The sequence below is a fragment of the Crocodylus siamensis genome, chromosome 3, assembly GCF_052110815.1.
Source record: "Crocodylus siamensis isolate JL-2025a chromosome 3, ASM5211081v1, whole genome shotgun sequence".
Taxonomy (NCBI): domain Eukaryota; kingdom Metazoa; phylum Chordata; order Crocodylia; family Crocodylidae; genus Crocodylus; species Crocodylus siamensis.
In genome coordinates, this window is record NC_143397.1 from 2525775 (window position 1) to 2544228 (window position 18454).

Below are 18454 nucleotides of genomic sequence, written 5' to 3' on the forward strand. Positions count from 1 at the left end.
GGGACCAGCAGGCACTGGGGGAGTGCCTGTTCCCCCAGCACGACCAGGAGCGACCAGGAATAACAGTCACAAGCTGGCAGAGGGGAGATTTAGGTTAGATATCAGGAGGCGCGACTTCACGGTCAGGGCGGCTAGGGTCTGGAAGCAAAGTGGTGCAGGCTCCTACCCAGGGGGTCTTGAAGAGGAGGCTGGATGAACACCTTGCTGGGGTCGTTTGACCCCAGTACTCCTTTCCTGCCATGGCGGGGGGTCAGACTAGATGATCTACTCAGGTCCCTTCTGGCCCTAGAAACTATGAAACTAACTATGAAATGATAAGAGTCATCTTCCCCATAGAATCGTTCCATTTTTTCCAAAATTTTATATTGGCTGCAATAGTTTGACAGATTTGGCCATTTTTTTGGCAGGTTTGCAGATAATTTCGATCGACCCTCATCTGCATTTCTGGAGCAAGTAAACAATTCATCTGAAAAATATGCCTAGCTAAAATGACAAGGAACCATCTGTTCCAAGGAATGGATGATGGGCTGGTGGAGACAGACAGACAGACCAGATTCACAATGAAAGGCATGATCAGCAATAAGCTCCGCTACATCTGCGCCAGCTAGAACAGGGTCAAAACTCTGGGCCACCTCACTCCGCATTTAGTCCACCCTTCCTAAGGCAAAGTCAGGTTCGATGATCTTGGGACTTCACCTATTGATTAATAACCATTTCTTCCATGCCCTGCTATGTGCTAAAGGGCTTGTTCCACTTCCACAGTGGATTAGGCTATAGCCATTACAGCCCCCTAGATCCAGAGGAAGTTCCCATCCAGAGAATGGGCTGTGCCAATCAAGTGCATAGCACCGCTGGGTGCCATGGGAAGTATTAGCGCCTTTGCAGAAGCCCAGATGGCTTAGCCTGCTTAGAGGAGGAACGACGACAATCTGCCTTGGCCCCGTCTCTTCCGAGAGGGTCTCTCCCACACCGGGAGGTGGTACCAGACAAGATGGTGCAGCATCTTGCTGGATCTGGAAACAAACTTCCCCCCTTCTTTGCTGTGAGCCTTGCATGGATGGGATGCCTTGGTGGGGACACAGTAGACCATGTGTGAGTCCACACAAGTCACAAGCAAGATGCACAAGGAACAGGTGCCCAGCTGGGGTTCAGTCTTGCCTGTAAGAGACCTTGAGTTGGTGCCAACCTCCGCGTGTGGAGCAGAGCTGAGATGGAAAGAGCTTGCCCTGCTCAGAGTTGCTCCTGGGGTTTCCAGTGCTCCCCAGCTTTGATCCACAAGGTTGTAAATGGCTCATGCACGTCGGCATTTCCATCTGTGGCTGTGGGGAGATAGATACATTGGAGGGGCTCGTTTGGGATTCAATTCCTGTCTTAAATGAAGGCCCTGGTTAGTCCTCTTTCTCAGAGGTGCCACACCAGTTTGCTTGCCTACTGCTGGATGGGGTCCCCTTAGCCACTTCCCCCACGAGAGAACCAGCAGGCTTCAAAGCAAAATGTTATCCTCCTTTTCTGCAGGTCCTGTTCATGTATCTCACTCCCAGCTTTGTGGTTTGCCATGTCAGTCTCACACACTGCAGGGAAATCGCAGGAAATGCAAAGACCTGGCTTAGCTAGAGTTGAGCTCATGAGACCTGCTGTAAGGAGTCAGACCAAAGCTCCAGCTGGTCCAAAATCCGCACCTGCCACCCCGGCTGGGATGATGTTGCAGGGAGGGCACAGGGACTGCCCAAAGATCCATGGCGAGTCGCTTGCCCCTCCACCCAGGTTCACTATATTTGGGGTCAGGAAGGGATTCCCCCCCGCCCCCATGGTCAGATTGGTACAGATTGTGGGGGTTTGCTTTTCTCTGCAGTGGGCATGGCCTCTACATGGGGTCTCTGGAGCATCCATGAACCCCCTTTGCAGCAGCAAGACATTGGCAGCCATGCCCCCCTGCAGCAGGGTCAGGTGTGATGCCTGGGGCTGTCTCATGATGACTGTGTCTCGCTGCTCAGAAACTGGACAACGGGTTTATCTGGGTTGGTCTGGGCAGGGATGATCCTACCTCAGGCAGGGGCTGGACTAGCTGTGACCTTGGCAGGTCCCTCCTACCCTGCTTCCCTATGAGGCTACGATGCTATGACTCTAAGCACAAGGTGCTCTTGACCCAATCCTGTGAGCACTAACCCATCCGTTCCCTGCATGGTCCTTGCCTACTCTCATTTTCTATGCTGCTATGCTCAATGATGTCAAGGATCCTTATGAAAGGAAAACCAAGGTCCCAGGTGATGCTGGTGATACTCCAGTCCTGCGTCCCAGCCGGCACCTCTCCATCAAGCAAGCACCAGCTAAGAGCAGAGGGCACCTGTACACACCACGACTCTTAGCTGGTGTTTGCTTGGCAGCCCAAGCTCCTTTGCTGGAAATGCACTGACACAAGGACCATGATTCTGGGAGAAGCCCATGACTCCGGGTGCTGGGACCTGAGCCCGGAGCCACAGGGATTAAATCTGGCAGCAAGGGCCAGTGTCACCCTGCTCTCTGGAGACAGAGAGGAGAGACAGGCTCTGCCAACACCAGAGTGCTGGGGGCAGGCCGAGTCCAATCAATCTGCTGTTGCCTGCATCCTCCAGCTGCTGCCCCCCAGCCGGAGGGTGGGCACAAAGCAGTGGCATCCAGGCCACTGAGGGGGCAGGTCCCAGCTGAGGGAGGCAGCAGATGTGGGGAGCAATGAGACTTGCAGCGAGGCCAGAAGAGAGAGGGACAGGCATCGCTGACTGCCCTGGAGTTTTCCTCTCCACACCAAAGGCCTGCACTGCAGCCTGGGAAAGCAGCAGAGAAAGAGAAAGGAGCTGAGCATCAGTTGGAGAAGTGATTTTGGCAAACTTTCCTCTCTTTAGCAGGGCCACTGGCAGAGAAAGCATGGTAGCACATGAGCCACCCACCTAGGTAAGCACCCTGGGGCTGGGGTGGGTTTCTATAGCCCACCCCAAAGCCACTGCTGAGCTAGCAACATTACAGCTAAATGTGTCCTCACTTGCATCGCAGACCTGAGAGAGCAGAAATGTGTGCCACTTGCATTGCCCCAGGCCCGGAGATGCCCATCCTGACCAGGAACACACTTCTCCAGGCAGGGTAAAGTGACATCCTCACCAAAGGATGCGGCTTTGACAGGGGAAGCACTGTCTGTCAGCATCAGGAGAGAGACAAGGCAGCAAATGAAGGCTGTATCACCCCTGCTATGCCCTGCCATCTCTGGGGACACAAGTGTCACGGTGATCCTCGCTCCCAGCACTTCCCTACTGATGCTCAGACCATCAATACCACTGGGCAAGCAGGCAGAAGACAGACGAGGGAGTGCTTCAACAGTGCTGCCCTGCAAAGCCTGGGAGCTGGGAGTGACCCAGGCAGGGACCGTCCCTTCCACGCTGGGGGTTTCCACCCCCGCCGTGCTTCTCTCCTGCTGCACACAGCGCTCTCCAGGGCCTCCCGCTGCTGTGCAAGCTGCCCAGGAAAATGCACAGGTGCATGCTCACACACACCAGCATATCTGTCCCTCCTCGGTCGGGAATAGACGCCCGTCGTGCCTAATGCAGCCCCCTGGCCTGCCTTTCACATGGCGAGTCACCTGGGCCGTGCATCGCACACCTGCCCGTGTGAGTAAAACTGGTGCAACATCCTCACTGGTAGGCAGCCCATGTGTGGTTTCATCTGCTTCCAGCCTCGCCCACTCACCAGTGGAAAGTCCCAGCCATCGCTACCGACCCTCCGGAGAGGGATACACCCACAGCGCAGGGAGAGGAAAGGATGTTTGCAATGTTGTTCTGCCGGAGCAGAGCGCTCGGACCAGGCGCGGGAACAGTCAACAGTGCAGGGAGCAGACCAACAGCTTGGTCAAGAGAAGCCAGGCCGGGAGAGGTCAGCCAGGCACTTAGGAAGCTGCCAGAGCAGAGCTCCAGCTCGGTCTAAGCTGCCTCCTCCTCCTCCCCCCTCTGCTGCCATCCCACAAAAGCGCCAGGTCCCATTCAAAACCCAGTAGTAATACCCCGGGGCACAAGGTGGGTAGCTTTTGCAAGGAAGCAGCCACAGAGCCAAGCTCAGTTTCAAGCACTCGGCACCTCATGGAGCAAGGAAGCAGGATGGTGCTGCACACTCAGCACCCGAAGCGAGACCGGACGGTGAGGGAGAGACAGTCCTTTGCTCCCGCAGCTCCCAGCCAACCTCAACGCCCTGCAGCCCTGGGAACAAAAGAAAAGGAAACCGCCCGAGCTCCCCCATGAATTACACTGATCAGGATCAGCTGCTTCATCCAAAGGGAGAATTTTCATAGACTCACAGACAATGAGGCTGGAAGGGAGCTCAGGGGTCACATCGAGTCCAACCCCTGCTCCAAGCAGGACCAGCCCCAGCTACATCATCCCAGCCAAGGCTTTGTCTACCCGGGGCTTCAAAACCTGCAAGGATGGAGACTCCATCATTTCTGGGTAACCCGGTCCAGTGCTTCACCGCCCTCCTAGTGAGAAAGTTTTTCCAAATACCCACCCCCAACTCCCCTTGCTGCAACTTGAGCCCATTGCTCCTTGTTCTGTCATCTGCCACCACTTTAGATCGGTGCTTCCCAAACTTCAGATCCCCAGGGCACATTTTGTCTCGGTTAAAATTGTTGGCACATTTGCCTCTTATAACCCAAACAGTGTGTGTGTTATGGACATAAGCGTGTCCCTTTACTACTGACATATGTATGTATGTGTGTGCATGTGTATGCATGCATATCCATCCATCAATAAGACTTACACAGTGATATGATGCCCAACCTTTTGACCCCATTGGCTGGATAACTGCCCTTTCCACTCCCCCCACAGCCACATTTCTAGGCCTGTGGGGGAACCCCTTGGGCCAGACGAGGTCTCATGGGTCAGATCTAATACAGCTAGACCCTGGCACACCCTTAGGGAATCACTGCTTTAGATTTCCAGAAGCTCTCCTTTTTAAAAACGTCAAATCCTATTAGCTCTGCAGGGAGAGCATCCTGCTATTTACTGGGAAGGCTGGACCCCGATGCCTGAGCTACTGCATGTCCGCCTATTCCCCTTCGAAGGTGGCTGGCTGATGGGCAGGAGGAGCTTTAGAAAGGCTGAAGTTGGGTTGAGCCTGACCCATTCTCTCTGCTGCCCAGGCCTTGCATGGACACACTCACCCATACCCATGAAAGTCGTGCTGTGAGGGCACAAGACTGGCCTGGGTTTGTAGGAGGGCTTTACAGGACGAGCCATTCATCGGTGCTGCATGGAGATGGGTTTCAAAGGCTTGGTGGTCTTAAAACCAGTGGCTGGAGAATGGAGCAGCTGGTGCATGGTGGGCCTGATAGTTACCCCCTTTCTGCTCCATGTCTTGGGGGGTTTGAAGCCTCCCCCAGAGGCGCTGGTGCTGCTGCAGCCCAGGCTGGGGCTGGGGCTGGGCTGGGCCAATGCTCCTGCTGGGACCAACCCTGCGGGGTCCTGACTGGAGGGTCTTGCCCCTGTGCTCAGGCTTAGCCCGATGCTGCATTGGGGCAGGAAAGGATTTCTCCCTGGTCACACTGGTCTGGACTGGATGGGGGGGGGTTGCCTTCCTATGCAGCAGGGGCACGGCCTCTGCCTGGGGTCTCTTCAGTGTCTATGAACCCCCTTTGCAGCAACTTGACTCTGACCACCGCAATCCCCCTGCTTTCCCTGAGGCAGGGCCAGGTGTGATGCCTGGGGCTGTGTCAGGGGTGGCTGAAGTTTTGCTCAGAGGTTGCACGCTGGTTGTGTCTGGGCTGGTTTCCACAGGGCTGATCCTGCCTCAGACCGGGCTTGGACTAGCTGTGACCTCTGGGCCTCCCTTCCAGCCGCGCTGCTCTAGGATTTCTATGACACAGCCCAGTGGCCCTGCGAGCTGTGGCAGGGGGTGACACCAGGGGCTGTCACGTGCTGGCTTGCCACGAGCCAGGAGAATGACACCACCGAGGCTGACCCAGAGGCACCACATCAGCAAACTGCTCTGGCAGGTGCCTGCTGCTCCCAGAGCATCTCAGACAGGATACAGCAGCCACACACACGCAAGCACACAGATGCATGCATGCACGTGCACACACACAGCAGGGGAAGTGGAAACACCCACACCTGGGAGCATGCACCAGCCACACCTAGCAGCATGCACTGCAAGACAGCCCTCTGCAAACTCCCCCCCCGGGACCCAGACCCGTCTCCCCAGACAAAGGAGCTCCTCATCCCCCTTCCCTCGCACGTCTGCTGCGTGCTGGTGAGCTCTGCAGGGCCTTAGCTGCCAGGCGTGGGGCTGGGCAGGGTCCCTCGCTGCAGCGTGCTGCATGCTACGCAGAATAATTTTATGAGCCAGAGATTGCAGGTCTGATGAAGGCAAACCCTGCGCGGCTCCCGCCCCTGCTCGGGGGCTGCGGAACGAGCAGCCATTAAATGCAATTAGTCTGTATTTACACATCTGCCAAAGGGCCCAGCAGCAGAGGTGCGTTCCTCTGCCAGCCAAGCTGGACTAGCCCGCTGGCTAATCCGGGTCCTGCTGAAACTGCCTGCAGCCACTGCCAACCTCATGCTGAGCCTTCAAGTCCATCTGTCCATCCTTCCCGCTCCTCATAGAGAGGAGAGGGCACTGGGTGCCTCTGCGTGGACCTAAGGTTGAGCTCCCCAGGTAACGTGCAAGTGTCGGTGTGTGCAAGCCCGGTGCACCAGGGCACGAGCGCTCTCATCTCCCCAGGATCTTAGCAGGGATGCAAAGGAGGATCTCAATGGGCACCGTGCGTTGGCAGAGCAGAGAGGCATCCAGGAACCCCCAAGGGCCCCCTGTACCTGCAACCTCCCCATGTCGCAGGGGCACGGGAAGCCTGGTGATGCTCTCCTTTTTGCTGCTCCATGGCTGGAGCAGGTTGAGCTGGAACAGAGGGACCTGGAGGGTGTCTTCAGCTGGGCCCCCGCACGCAGCAAGCCCGGGGCGATTGCTCCCCCTCTCCCACCCAGTCTCTGGTGCTGATTTCCAGCCAGCCCATCCCTGCTACAGCAAGCCCAGGGAGCAGCTTCGTGCCGCAGAACGAGCAGCAGCACCTCGCGGCGCCGACAGCCGCTTGCCGTGGGTGCCCGTGCATGCAGGGCCAGGCCCATTCCCCCCTTGCACAGTGCCAGCTTCTCAGCTGGACCCTCCACGTGCTTCCAGACCACCCCACAGATCCCAAGCCGGGTGCCAGCACCCTGCAGGACCGGGCTGCTACAGGAGCTGACTGCAAGGTGCTGACCATGCCAGGTGACCGTGCTGCCCCCTTGCCAAGTCAGCATCCCACCGACACCTCAAATGCTTGGCAGCACTGCAAGGGCTAAGAGAGAGAGACCCAGGGCATCACTTTCAAAGGGACTTGCTCCCTTGCCGGCTCAGGATGATATCCTAAAGGCCACCCCGAGCGCTCAGGCCGTGGCGATGGTATCTGCAAGTATCATTCACCAGCTCCAAGGAGAGCAACCCGCAGCGTTAAGCATTAGCATGTGTGTTTGGAGCCCTTAATAAACTTTGCCCCTCGTTCCCGTCAGCCTCGCCGTTAATCCAATTCAGCCGCGCCGGTAACAAAGCCGCGGCGCGTTTGTCAGATCGCCGACTAGGCCCGTGGCTAATTTTACACTGCCAATTTATCTTAGCATATTAGCTCATTTTGCATGTCCCCCCCATCCCATTACCGCAGTGGTACCTCCTAGCCAGTGTGCAATGGTAATTGCTATCATTAGCGATGTCCACAGCTCGAGCCGCTCTGCCAATAAAAGGAGTTGGGAGCAATCCTGCCATCGGCCCTGAGTACGGAGAGGGTGCAGGTCAGGGGAAGCGGGGTGCGGGGAGGAAAGAAGGGGAAAAGTAACACAGGAAACTAGCCAGGAAGGCAGCTGCAGGGCTAGACCCACTTCTGGACACAGCAGGGTAAACTGAGTCCTTTACCCGGGACACTGGCCCAGGTAGATGCTGAGCGGCCGTGCTGGAGCAACTCTCCCGGAAACACACAGGCATGGCCAGGGCAGCAAACAGGGCTTTTCCACTGGGACCGCCCAAATCGCTGCGCTGGCAGGATGGAGCCACGCTAGTGTCAGGCTGGGATCTACGTCCTTAGAGATCGGGGGAAAAACAATTTTTGCCAGTAGCCAGGATGGGCGATGCCTGCTGCTTCCACCCTGCCCTGCAGCTTCGGTTTCTACACAGGATCCTTCCAGCATCCATGTGCAACCTGGACCTCCTGGAGGGCCTCAGCCTGAGCCTTCGAACCTCAGATAGAAAGTTCCCAGTGGTTTCAGGCTTTGTCTCCACCACAGCAAAGCAAAACCAGTTTTGGTCGCCAGTGCATATAAGGGGCACGAGAACGCCCCCGGGTCCGCAGGAAACTCCTGGCGGAGGGGGGAAAGTCGGGAGCAGGGAGCAGCCCCTGGAACGGGGAAAGCAAAGCCTCGATCAAGCCTCTTGAAACCCAACTTGCGTTCGAGAGGGGGAGAGTTAATGAAGACGGCTGTTTCTTCAAGATCGGGGAAATTATGCACAAGCAATTCTAGCAAACAATTCCCCGCGTTATGCAAACAGTAGCAATCCCCGCTCGATTGTTCTTCTCTGGCGTTGAGAGAAATGCATTTTAAATGAAGCCACCCCGAACACGCACCTTCCTACAACTGGAACCTGCCACATAGCAAAGTTCAGCCGTGGTGTACGCCGTTTCTTCCGAGGGTTTGCAACAGCCTATTGACTACGTTCTCCGCAGACTCGTAGAGGTGTCCCGGCATCTCATCAGGGCAACGTTGTGCGATTGCACTGCTGTCTTGTCTGCAATGGTGCAGGAGTAGTAGGCGACTGCATCACGGAGCGTGCGGCGGTACGCTGGGAAGGCGGTCGCTCCACTCGAGGAGAGGACCTGTCAGCCTCTCTTCCCTCACCTCCTGCCTTGTTCAATGATGCATAACATTTGCTTACACACTGGGAACCTGCCCAAGCTCTGGGACTAGCGGGTATGCTATTGAAGGCACCAGAGGACCTCCAGCAGACGTGCCAGCGGCTTCCCCCCACCGCGATGCAGTGCTGTCAGCACAACTTTCCCTGGGCATCTCCTAGAGCAGGGCTGACCAGCCTGACCCTGCTTAGCTTCAGAGGTAGAAGCCACCCACCCAGGACCTGACCCGGAGAAGACGCTGCAGAGACCTCCCCACCTCTCACGTGCAGTCCAAGACCCTCTGCACGTCCCGGCTCTCTTCCCCAAGACAAAGCACTGATGAAAGCCAACACTTGCCTTCTGTGCAGTCAGCTGCAAGCCAAAGTTGGGTGGGGGCACCAGGCACCGAGCTCCCAACCCTCTTGGGTTATACGGAGACTCAGGCTGCAAAGGAGCCTTAGACGGGCAATGAAGGGTCACCACACACATCACAGGGAAGTCGGGCTGGAAGGGACCAGACGAGGTCCCGTCTAGTCCAGCCCCCCAAATCCGCCCCGACTAAACCACCCAGCCACAGGCCTGTGCAACTGGCTCTTGAAAACAGCCACGGATGGAGACTCCTCCGCTTCTCTAGGCACCCGCTGCAACGCTTGACCGCCCTGAGTCCCAACGTTTCCCCTAATCTCCAACCTCCATTTCCCCTGCTGCCGCAGAGGCTATTCCTCCCAGTCCTGCCCCCGACGGCCCCAACTCCATCCTCTGCCATTGCCCATCATGGATTTGAAGACTGTGATCAAAGTCTGCTCTTCTCCAGACTTGATGACCCCTCGCTCGCTCCTCCTTTCCTCATCCGCCCGGCCTCCCAGGCCCCTAATCATTTTTCTCACTCTCCGCCGGACTCTTTTCACTTTGTCCACACATCCTTCATGATGCACAAAGCAGCAACAAACAGGCCCACAAATAAACCAAGTGGCTTCTTACCTCTCCACCGGTCCAGACTTCCAGGCACGTCCCCAATTTCTCATCAACCTCCTCGGGTTCCTCTGCCGCCGGCCTCCAACCCTTGCTCTTCAGAACCGGGGCTGTCTTTGAAAGAAAGGAAAGAGAGCCATCAAGTTTCCAAAGCGGAGATGAACCCCTTTTATTTTTTAAGCCCAGCGTTTGGAGAGGGGTCGAGGAGCATGGGGGCCTCCCTGTCCCAGCCTTTTTGGCTAAAACTGCGCAGCCGACAGGAGAACGTTCTCCTATTAAGACCACCGCCTCATCCCAAAGCATTTTGCTTAATTATTGTGATTCTCGGGGCTGTTAAAGTGGGGAAATTTCAGGCTCAGGGCATCTTAAAGGAGCAACAACCCGTCCCCCCAGTGCACCTGCAAGCCAGGCAAAGAGAAAGCTCGACCCAAGGAACAGCACGACACTTCTACAAGAGTTTGCATCTTCCGAGACCCACGCTGGTGAAGACCCCCGTACAGCCGGGGAAGCTCAGCCCCTGCGCGCGCCTGGGCACGATGGATGCTGCTGGCAGAGCTCTCCTTGCCGTGCGGGTCTCTCGGCACCAAGGCAGGGCTCCCTTGTGGGGGGCCTTTGACTTGATGGTAATAATTACCGCTGTCGGGCGCAGCGGCAGGCCTAATACCAGCACTTGACAAACACGCCGCGTGTGAGTATTGGAGCCGGCTGCCGTTCTTTCGGAGGGCTATTTTTGAATGCTGCACGCTGCTAGATGCTTCCTGCATTCAAATGCATGGCAACGGGTGTATTTGGGAAGGGGCGAAGGCATGCACTCGCAGCACGCAAACCTCCCATCCTATGCCCCAACAGTGAGAGCAGCTTTTGAGGCCGCTCTAAAGCCCCCCTAGCAAAGGCCTTGCCATCATCTCCAGCAGACTTTGCAGCAAGCCCCCAGCGAGGATTAAATGAATCAACACCCCCCCCCCCCCGAAAAAGGCCAGTGAAATATGAACAACTCCAAAGCAGCTCCGCTGGGCGCCTGCGCGGCTGATTGAGAAACACTCATTTGCAAAACGATGGGAAATAATTAAAAAGTTTTCCCGGAGCCCAGAGGAGGGAAGCGGCCCGTTTGTCACGCCGGCAGCGCGTGGCGGGCGGCAATTCATCACGCTTGTCAGGTGTCAGCCACTGAAAAATTTAACTCCAGCAGCCCCGAGCCGGGCTCACGCAACGCCCCATCGCTCATCGCGTGCCCCGCCAGACATATGGGAGCCGCCAAAGGCAGGAAGCAGCAGTGACTGGCGGGTGTGACAGAGGGACCCTCCCTCCCGCTCGCCTGCCGCGCGGCAATGCCGACACGGCTTTTCACGGCTCTGAATTGCAGATGAAATAAACAGACAAGGCCGGGCTGGAAATGAATCAGGGAGACGATTCGTCACTGCCTGTCAGAGGCGCCGGGGCTGCCAAGGCTGGCGGTGGCAGGGGAAGCGCAGGGGGAGTCTCCAGGGACAGGCAGCAAGGGGGGGTTCGGCATTGCTTCCTCAGCTGCAATCATGGGACACAGCTCCCCAGGGAAAGGGGCGACGGTACGGAGCAGCACCTTCTCCCTGGTGCTAAGGAGGACTTCATCGGGGATCCTGCCTGGCCGGCACTGGTGGAGCCACGTCTGGAGTCCTTTTCTCCACTACAGAAAGGACGTGGATGCATTGGAGAGAGTCCAGACAATGGTTGTGGTCGATGGCAGACCAAGCACGACCCTTCCTATTCCCCGCTCCCCGGGGACCCCATCCCCTGTGCACCACAGTTATCAGACAAATCCCATCCCTCTACCACCCCTATCTGGGGGGCTGTGGCTTGAACAGATATCTATGCCTCTATGCAGCACTGGGGAGGCCACATCTGGAGTCCTGTGTCCAGCTGTGGGCCCCCACTGCAGAAAGGATGTGGACGCATTGGAGAGAGTCCAGCGGAGGGCAACGAAAATGGTTGTGGGGCTGGGGGACAGGACTGGTGAGGCGAGGATGAGGGAAATGGGCTGACTGAGCCTGCAGAAGAGAAGACTGAGGGGGACTGAACAGCAGCCTTCACCTCCCTGCAGGGGGGTGCAAAGAGGAGGGAGCTGGGCTGGTCTCAGTGGGGGCAGATGGCAGGACAAGGAGCAATGGGCTCAAGCTGCAGCAAGGGAAGCTGAGTTGAGATGTTTGGAAAAGCTTTTTGGGTGCTGAAGCACTGAAATGGAGATGATGGAGTCTCCATCCTTGGAAGTTGAGGTTGGATATCAGGAAAAACTCTCTCATGAGGAGGGTGGTGAAGCACTGGAGCAGGCTCCCCAGAGAGGCGGTGCAGTCTCCATCCTTGGAGGTGTTGAAGCCCTGGGTAGACAAAGCCTTGGCTGGGATGATGGAGTTGGGGCTGGTCCTGCTTGGAGCAGGGGTTGGATTAGGTCCCTTCCCACCCTCATTTTCTATGTTTCTATGATTTGCGTGAGCTGCCCGTTTGCTTGTGGGCTCTGGTCGATGATATGAAGTCATGATGACTCTATGGAGATGGTAATGTGCCATTTGCTGACAAAGCCTGAAGTCATTCCCATAGGAGGGGATGGGGGTCAGCAGCCTTTCAGACTGTGCTGTGTCCAGACAGGTCAGCCAAGGGAACCAGTTTCCCCTCCCAATCTCTATACGGGGCTGGGGGATTGACAAGTGACATCTCCCACCCTGCAGCGGCGTTCATAGAGGGACAAGAGAAAGGAGCAGAGCTCCATAGGGAGCTGCTGGGTAGAAGAGAGCGGGCAGGGAGGTTTCCATAGTAGGGGACAGCCCATTTAGCCCTTCCCTGGCAAGGGCTCTGTCACTCAGAAGAGAGGCTGACACCCGAGGAAGATCCTGGACACAGTGGAGGGCTCTGACCAAGCCCAATGAACCCTGCAGAGCAGGCAGAAAACCCCCAGCAAGGGAGACACGGACCAAGGGGTTTAGGGTCTGACTGATATGGGCTGGGGGGGGATTGCCTTCATCTATAGTGGGGGGATAGCTTGGGCCTGGGCCTGAGCTGCCCGTACAGTCCAGAGCCTTGAGGGCACCCAGAGATGCTCCCACAAGGTCCTCAGTAGCACACAGCCAGACGAGGAGCTGCCCCAGGGCAGTGTAGGACCACCCTGGTCCGCCAAGCTGGGCACGCAGAACCAGCCCAGACATCAGCCCACACTGGTGGTGGTTGCAGTGAGCTCGGGGGCAGCAGAAAATCAGCCTGGAACCAGGGCCACAATTAGGGGCAGACGCTTCCCGCTCTACGGCGGGGACGGCGCCACTGCCCGGGGGTGGGCTGCAAGATTCAGGACCCCTCGCCAGCCTGAAGCCCACTTCATAGTAGTCGGGGAGAACCATCTCCCCACTCCACACACGCACACGCACACATGCGTATGTGCACACACTTGCACATGTGCATGCCCACATACACATATACATGCACAAACACACCTGTATACCTGCACATGTGTATATACGCATCCACATGCATGCACACACAGCTGCACACCTGCATATGTGCATGCACCCACACCTGCACACATGTATTCGCAGGCATGCACACACAGCTGCACATGTGCGCACACACCCCTGCATATGTGCATGCGCACACACACACACACACACACACACACACACATCTGTACATGTGCTCCAACACACGCGCACATACACACACACACACACATGCACAGACACATGCACACATGCACATGCACACACCCAGAGACCCCTTATTTTGGCCATTGCCTCGGCAACAAAATGAACATTATGAGGACCCAGTGACTCTTATAAATGCAAACCACTTCGTAATTATTTAAGCAGGTCTTGGCTCCGTGAGACCCTGCCGGAGGACTGGAGCCCACCGCGAGCTGTGGCCAAATTCGTGCAGAAATCCGAGCCCTGCAGAACCCGGCGGGGTCCATTTCGAACAGGAGGTGCGGCGCGGGGAGTCCGCTGGGGGCAATGCAGGCAGTGAGTGTAAAACATCGCAGCTACCCAGGTGGCGGAAAGGCCTTGCAAGATGGGGGCCTGGATGAGCTGTGGGGGCTCACGCTGCCGCGGGACAGCGCAGCAGCCGTGCGCTCGTCGGCAGCAGGGGGAAAGGCAGAGCCAGACACGAGGAGCAGGAGGCCCAGACCGCCAGCGCGGGGTCTCCGGAAAGGCAAGTCCCCTTCCAGCCCTGGCCAAGACGACACTGCTCACCTGCTCTGCCCAGCCCTCCAGGCACTGGCTCCCACCTGCACGAGATGCAGAACAAGCCGAGGAGGATTTTCCAGGCAGGGCCGCAGTGAGTACAGGTGACTCTGGCTGTCACGGGGGTCAAAGAGTAATAGAAAACGAGGGACCTGCGGAGGTCCCCTCTAGTCCAACTCCTGCCTGAGGCAGGATCGGCCCTGTGCAAACCAGCCCCGATACATCCGACCTCTGAGCAAAACCAAGCAGCCTCCCCCGACACAACCACAAGACGCACACAATTCAGGGGAGGGGGCCTTCATCCACTAGAGAGGTTCAGCAGGAGCCATTTGCTAGAGGCAAAAGTCCCCTTGGCTCCAGGAGGAGCTGTGGACACTGCTGCTCAAACCCAGGCTGCTTATTCAAGGGGCGATGCAAGCCTACGGTTTCAGGCATGCCAGCGTGAGTGTTGCTCTCCAGCTCCGTCACCGAAGGGTGAGCTCCCCAGGGCTATGCAGAACACCAAACGCTGCATTAAAAGACAGGCGAGCACCAGGTGGGCTCAAGATGCCCGTGCAGCGAGCGAGCCGCGCCGACGCGGCCGTCAGGGAGAGCGGTCCGGCTGGATTCCCAGAGGGTTTGAAGCCTCCGAGGGTTGGGTGTCCGGTGCTGAACACCTCGGGCTGTCAAGAGCTGAGTATTTGCACCACCACGTCTCCGGGAAGAGGCATCGATTGTGAAACCAGGCGTTCAGCTGGAGGCCCCAAGCCGGCGTGCACAGGGGCAGGGCTCCCAGAAGCCACCCCTCCCCCCCCATCCTGCAGAGCGGCCGCCGGGACCAGGCCCCGGGGAGACGGGCTTCAGTGACCTCATGGCTCTCTTCTGTCATTACCCGCTCCCAGGCCCTGACTCACAGGCACGCGGCTTAACGAGGCCGTTTGTCAGGGAAACCAATCCGATTTGAGAGGAGACATCTGACCTTGGGTACATCGCTGTGACCCGGCTCAGCCGGCGTCGCGTCATCCGCGGCCGGCTGCTGCGTGCACCCCCCCACAGAGCGTCGGGGGAGCCGAGGGCTCCGGCCTCCTCGTTAGGGTGATTGAATGGGGCCCGGCAGACTTGCTTTGGGAATGCAAGAGATGAAGGAAGGCATGGCCTGGACCATACGGACGTGTGCACGGCACAGGACACAGCACCAGGGCGAGGTAGCCCCTGGGGGAGCAATCCCCAATGGATGCACCCCATGAGGGGCCTTACTGGGATGGGATTTGGGTAAGAAACACTGGAATTCACGTCTTCTAATGCCCCTGCCAGGTCTCCGCCCAGGGGTAATGACTGCTGGTCTCGCACCCAGACTCATGCCAGGTATATTTGGACTCACAGGCAAGAGGGCCTGGTGTCTGCAGTGGAGGGGCAGAGATGGGCCAGCTCTGCTCCTCGTCCCAATGCTGGATGGAAAAGATGGCCTTGGCCTTGCAATGGGCCCGCCGGAGAGATCCTGCATCCCCCGAGCGAGCAGCAAAAGCGGGAGACGGGATGGAGGAGGAAAGGCTGAGAGCTGCGGTTATTTAGCCTGGAGGAGAGAAGTCTGATGGGGGGCATTTGATCCCAGTCTTCAAATCCCTGGCAGGTGATGACAGAAAGGATGGAGATGGGCTTTTTTCCCCACAAAGACAAGGAGCAATGGCCTCAAGCTGCAGCAGGGGAAACTGAGGCTGGAGAGGAAGAGGACCATATTGACTCTGAGGGTGGGCAAGCACAGAGAAGCTGGGGAAACTCCACCCCTGGGTGTCTTCAAAAGCAGACCCGGGGCTGGAGTAGATGGGGACCTTGCGAGGTCCTTTCCAACCCACCTTTGATCCTGTGCACCCAAGGACTTAGAAACACCGCAAGAGGGGGCGGGAGCTGCAATGGGAGCAGACCCGTGGCCCCAAAACAAGACAGCCATATCACCCTCGTGATGAGAGGGTTCGAGTCCCCCATGAAGAAGGCAGGGGCTCCCCCTTAGTGAGGGCACAACAGCCAGGGCCCCCTCCCAGCAGTGACAGGCAGCACAGTTAACCAGAGGAACTCCCTGCTGCCGGACACCATGGGAATGAAGTGCTCGGAGAGGAAAAGGAGCTTGTAAAGGGTGGCAGGAAAGGAAGAAAAGTGAGTCTGAAACCACGTTTTGGTTCCGTTTCCCCTGAAACCTGATTTGGCAACTTTAAAAGCTTGAGAAATGCTGGCTTCAGTTTCCAAGAGAGGCAACGAGCTGCCCTGTGGTGCCACAAAGCAGGGGATGGCCAACCCTGGCATGCAAGCTCAAAGGGCACGAGCCTAAAGGAAGCTCCCCGCACGGACAGCCCCGCCACGGATCCACTCCGACGGGGTCCGGCAGGAGCACCCAAGCAGGGCTGTCCCGAGCCGGGCCGGCTTAGCCGTCCCTTCACCCCTCCCCTTGCATCCTGTCCTGTCCCAGCCGCACCCGCACCCGCACCCTGCGAGGCAGACCCCACCCCACAGATCCAGTCCAGACCCCTGGGCCCACGACTGCGCACCCCCAGCACCCCTGGCTCCTCCGGCCCAGCCCGAGAGCGCCTGGAGCTGACGGAGAATGAAGACTAGCAATCAAGACAGCTGCATTGATCCTCCTGCCAGCCAGCTCCCTCCTGCCTCGGATAATGGCATCGATCAGGAAGTTGGGGCTGCTCCATTTCCTCGGCCACCCCCGGCACATCTTCCTGCCCACCGCTCCCGAAGAAGGGGGCTGCTCCCCAAAACGCGGCCGCCGGGAATGGCGGAGCCGTGCCGAAACCCGCGCCTAAACCCCTTCGTCCCGCTTGAGCCTGGGGGCCGGCAACGTGCTCGGATTACCCCCGCGCTGAGTCGGTGCGCTGGCTCGGGGAAGTCCCTGAAGGCTCAGCGTCTGAGCTATCTACATCGTTCATCACTTAGATTAGCTATTGTCTTAATCCTCTTTAAACTACTCTATAATACATAAGGGGAATGGATGGTCCAGACGCTCCGGGTACCTACAACCTCTCATGCTCCAGCCGATCTGTTTGGGCACCGGCTGGGATGACAGATACGGGGATGTCAGGGAAGATAAAGGTACCTGTTGAGTCTCTTACGGCTGATTGACTCTCCCTCCCTCCCGCTCGACAGCCTTGCTAAGATACTTCTCCCCTCTCTGTCTCTCTCTTCCTCTGCAAGTGCACAGCTCCATCCACCCCCGCCACAGCCATCTCTGCTACCCGCCAGCAAGATCCCGGCTGCCAGGATATTTTTAGCCTATGCCAACTGCTGCAAGCAAAGGCCAGCATCGCCCGAGGTCCAACCCTGCTTTTGCTTTGCTGGATACGAGGAGGAGGAGGAGGACCTTCGCTCGGCTAGCCCACGAGCCTGCACCGTGCACCCGGACCGGGGAGACTCAGGGTTGCCCCGGGTTTCCGTATTCCCGGATCGCATGCTGCGACGCGCCGACAACCCAGGGAAAGGAGGCGACCGGGGGAGAGATGAAGGGCAAAGAGTCTGGGCGCGGGGGGGGACTGAACAAAACCCAACAAGACAGACGCAAATGAGGCTTTGGTTCTCTGGCTGCTGGAGCGGAGGGAGCTCATAAACAGACAGATGAGAGCTAAATTGTCTTTTGAACCTCTGTATCAGTATTCACATTACAGCGGCTGGCTTCCAGCAATTGCAGCGTATTAATAATAAATGCTACATAATTACGGCGGGCGCGCTTTTGTCCTCTCCCCGCGCTCCGTCAATGTCTGCTTAACTCTGTGCAGCCCGCGGCCAGCCGGCCCTCCGCGGGCCTCGCCGGCACGCTCCTGGCGTGGGTCGCCCCAGCCCCGCCGAGGCATCGGCAACGCCCGGCTCCTCCAAGCGGGGATGGAGCCTTCCCGCGTGTTTATCCAGGCCCCCCGCCGGCCATGCACGCACACGCACACGCACACGCACACAACAGGCCTCCCCGGGCTGGACGATAACGTGGGAGGAGGGGGAAGCGCAGCTGCGCAATCCTACCCAGCGGGGCATTAACCAGAAAGCATCGCTGCGGTGGGCACCAGGTGCGGGGAATGAACACCCTGCGCCTACGGACAGCATCGGGGCCCTGCTGGGTTAGGTACCGAGCACATGTGCGCGCACACCCATCTGTGAAGATGCATACACACACACGTGCATACATGCATGCACACACACGTGCACATATACGTGAAGATGCGTGCACGCATGTCTGCATGCAAGTGTGCTCAGGTGGGATCCAGCTGTCACAGTGCAAGCGATTCTCAAAACCCCCAAGCCGAGTGCGCGTGCACATATGCACATGTGCACACATACCAGCACACGTGTGCATGCAAATTTGTGCATATATGAAAACATGCACATGGCCATTCAT

General features: G+C 57.7%; 1 protein-coding gene across 4 annotated transcripts in view; it reads right to left on the minus strand.

The window, feature by feature from the left end:
* The window catches only part of CNTFR (ciliary neurotrophic factor receptor), a 335695-nt gene that overhangs the window by 242950 nt on the left and 74291 nt on the right, over positions 1-18454 (minus strand). For 3 of the 4 annotated variants that reach the window (XM_090037554.1, XM_090037549.1, XM_090037550.1), the window contains exon 2: positions 9902-10006. Coding sequence is in view for 2 of the 4 variants with exons in the window: in XM_090037549.1 (XP_089893675.1) it covers positions 9902-10006 (105 nt within the window). In the remaining 2 variants the exon portion in view is untranslated. The remainder of the gene's footprint in view (positions 1-9901; positions 10007-18454) is intronic. The other variant, XM_090037553.1, reaches the window with a different exon arrangement.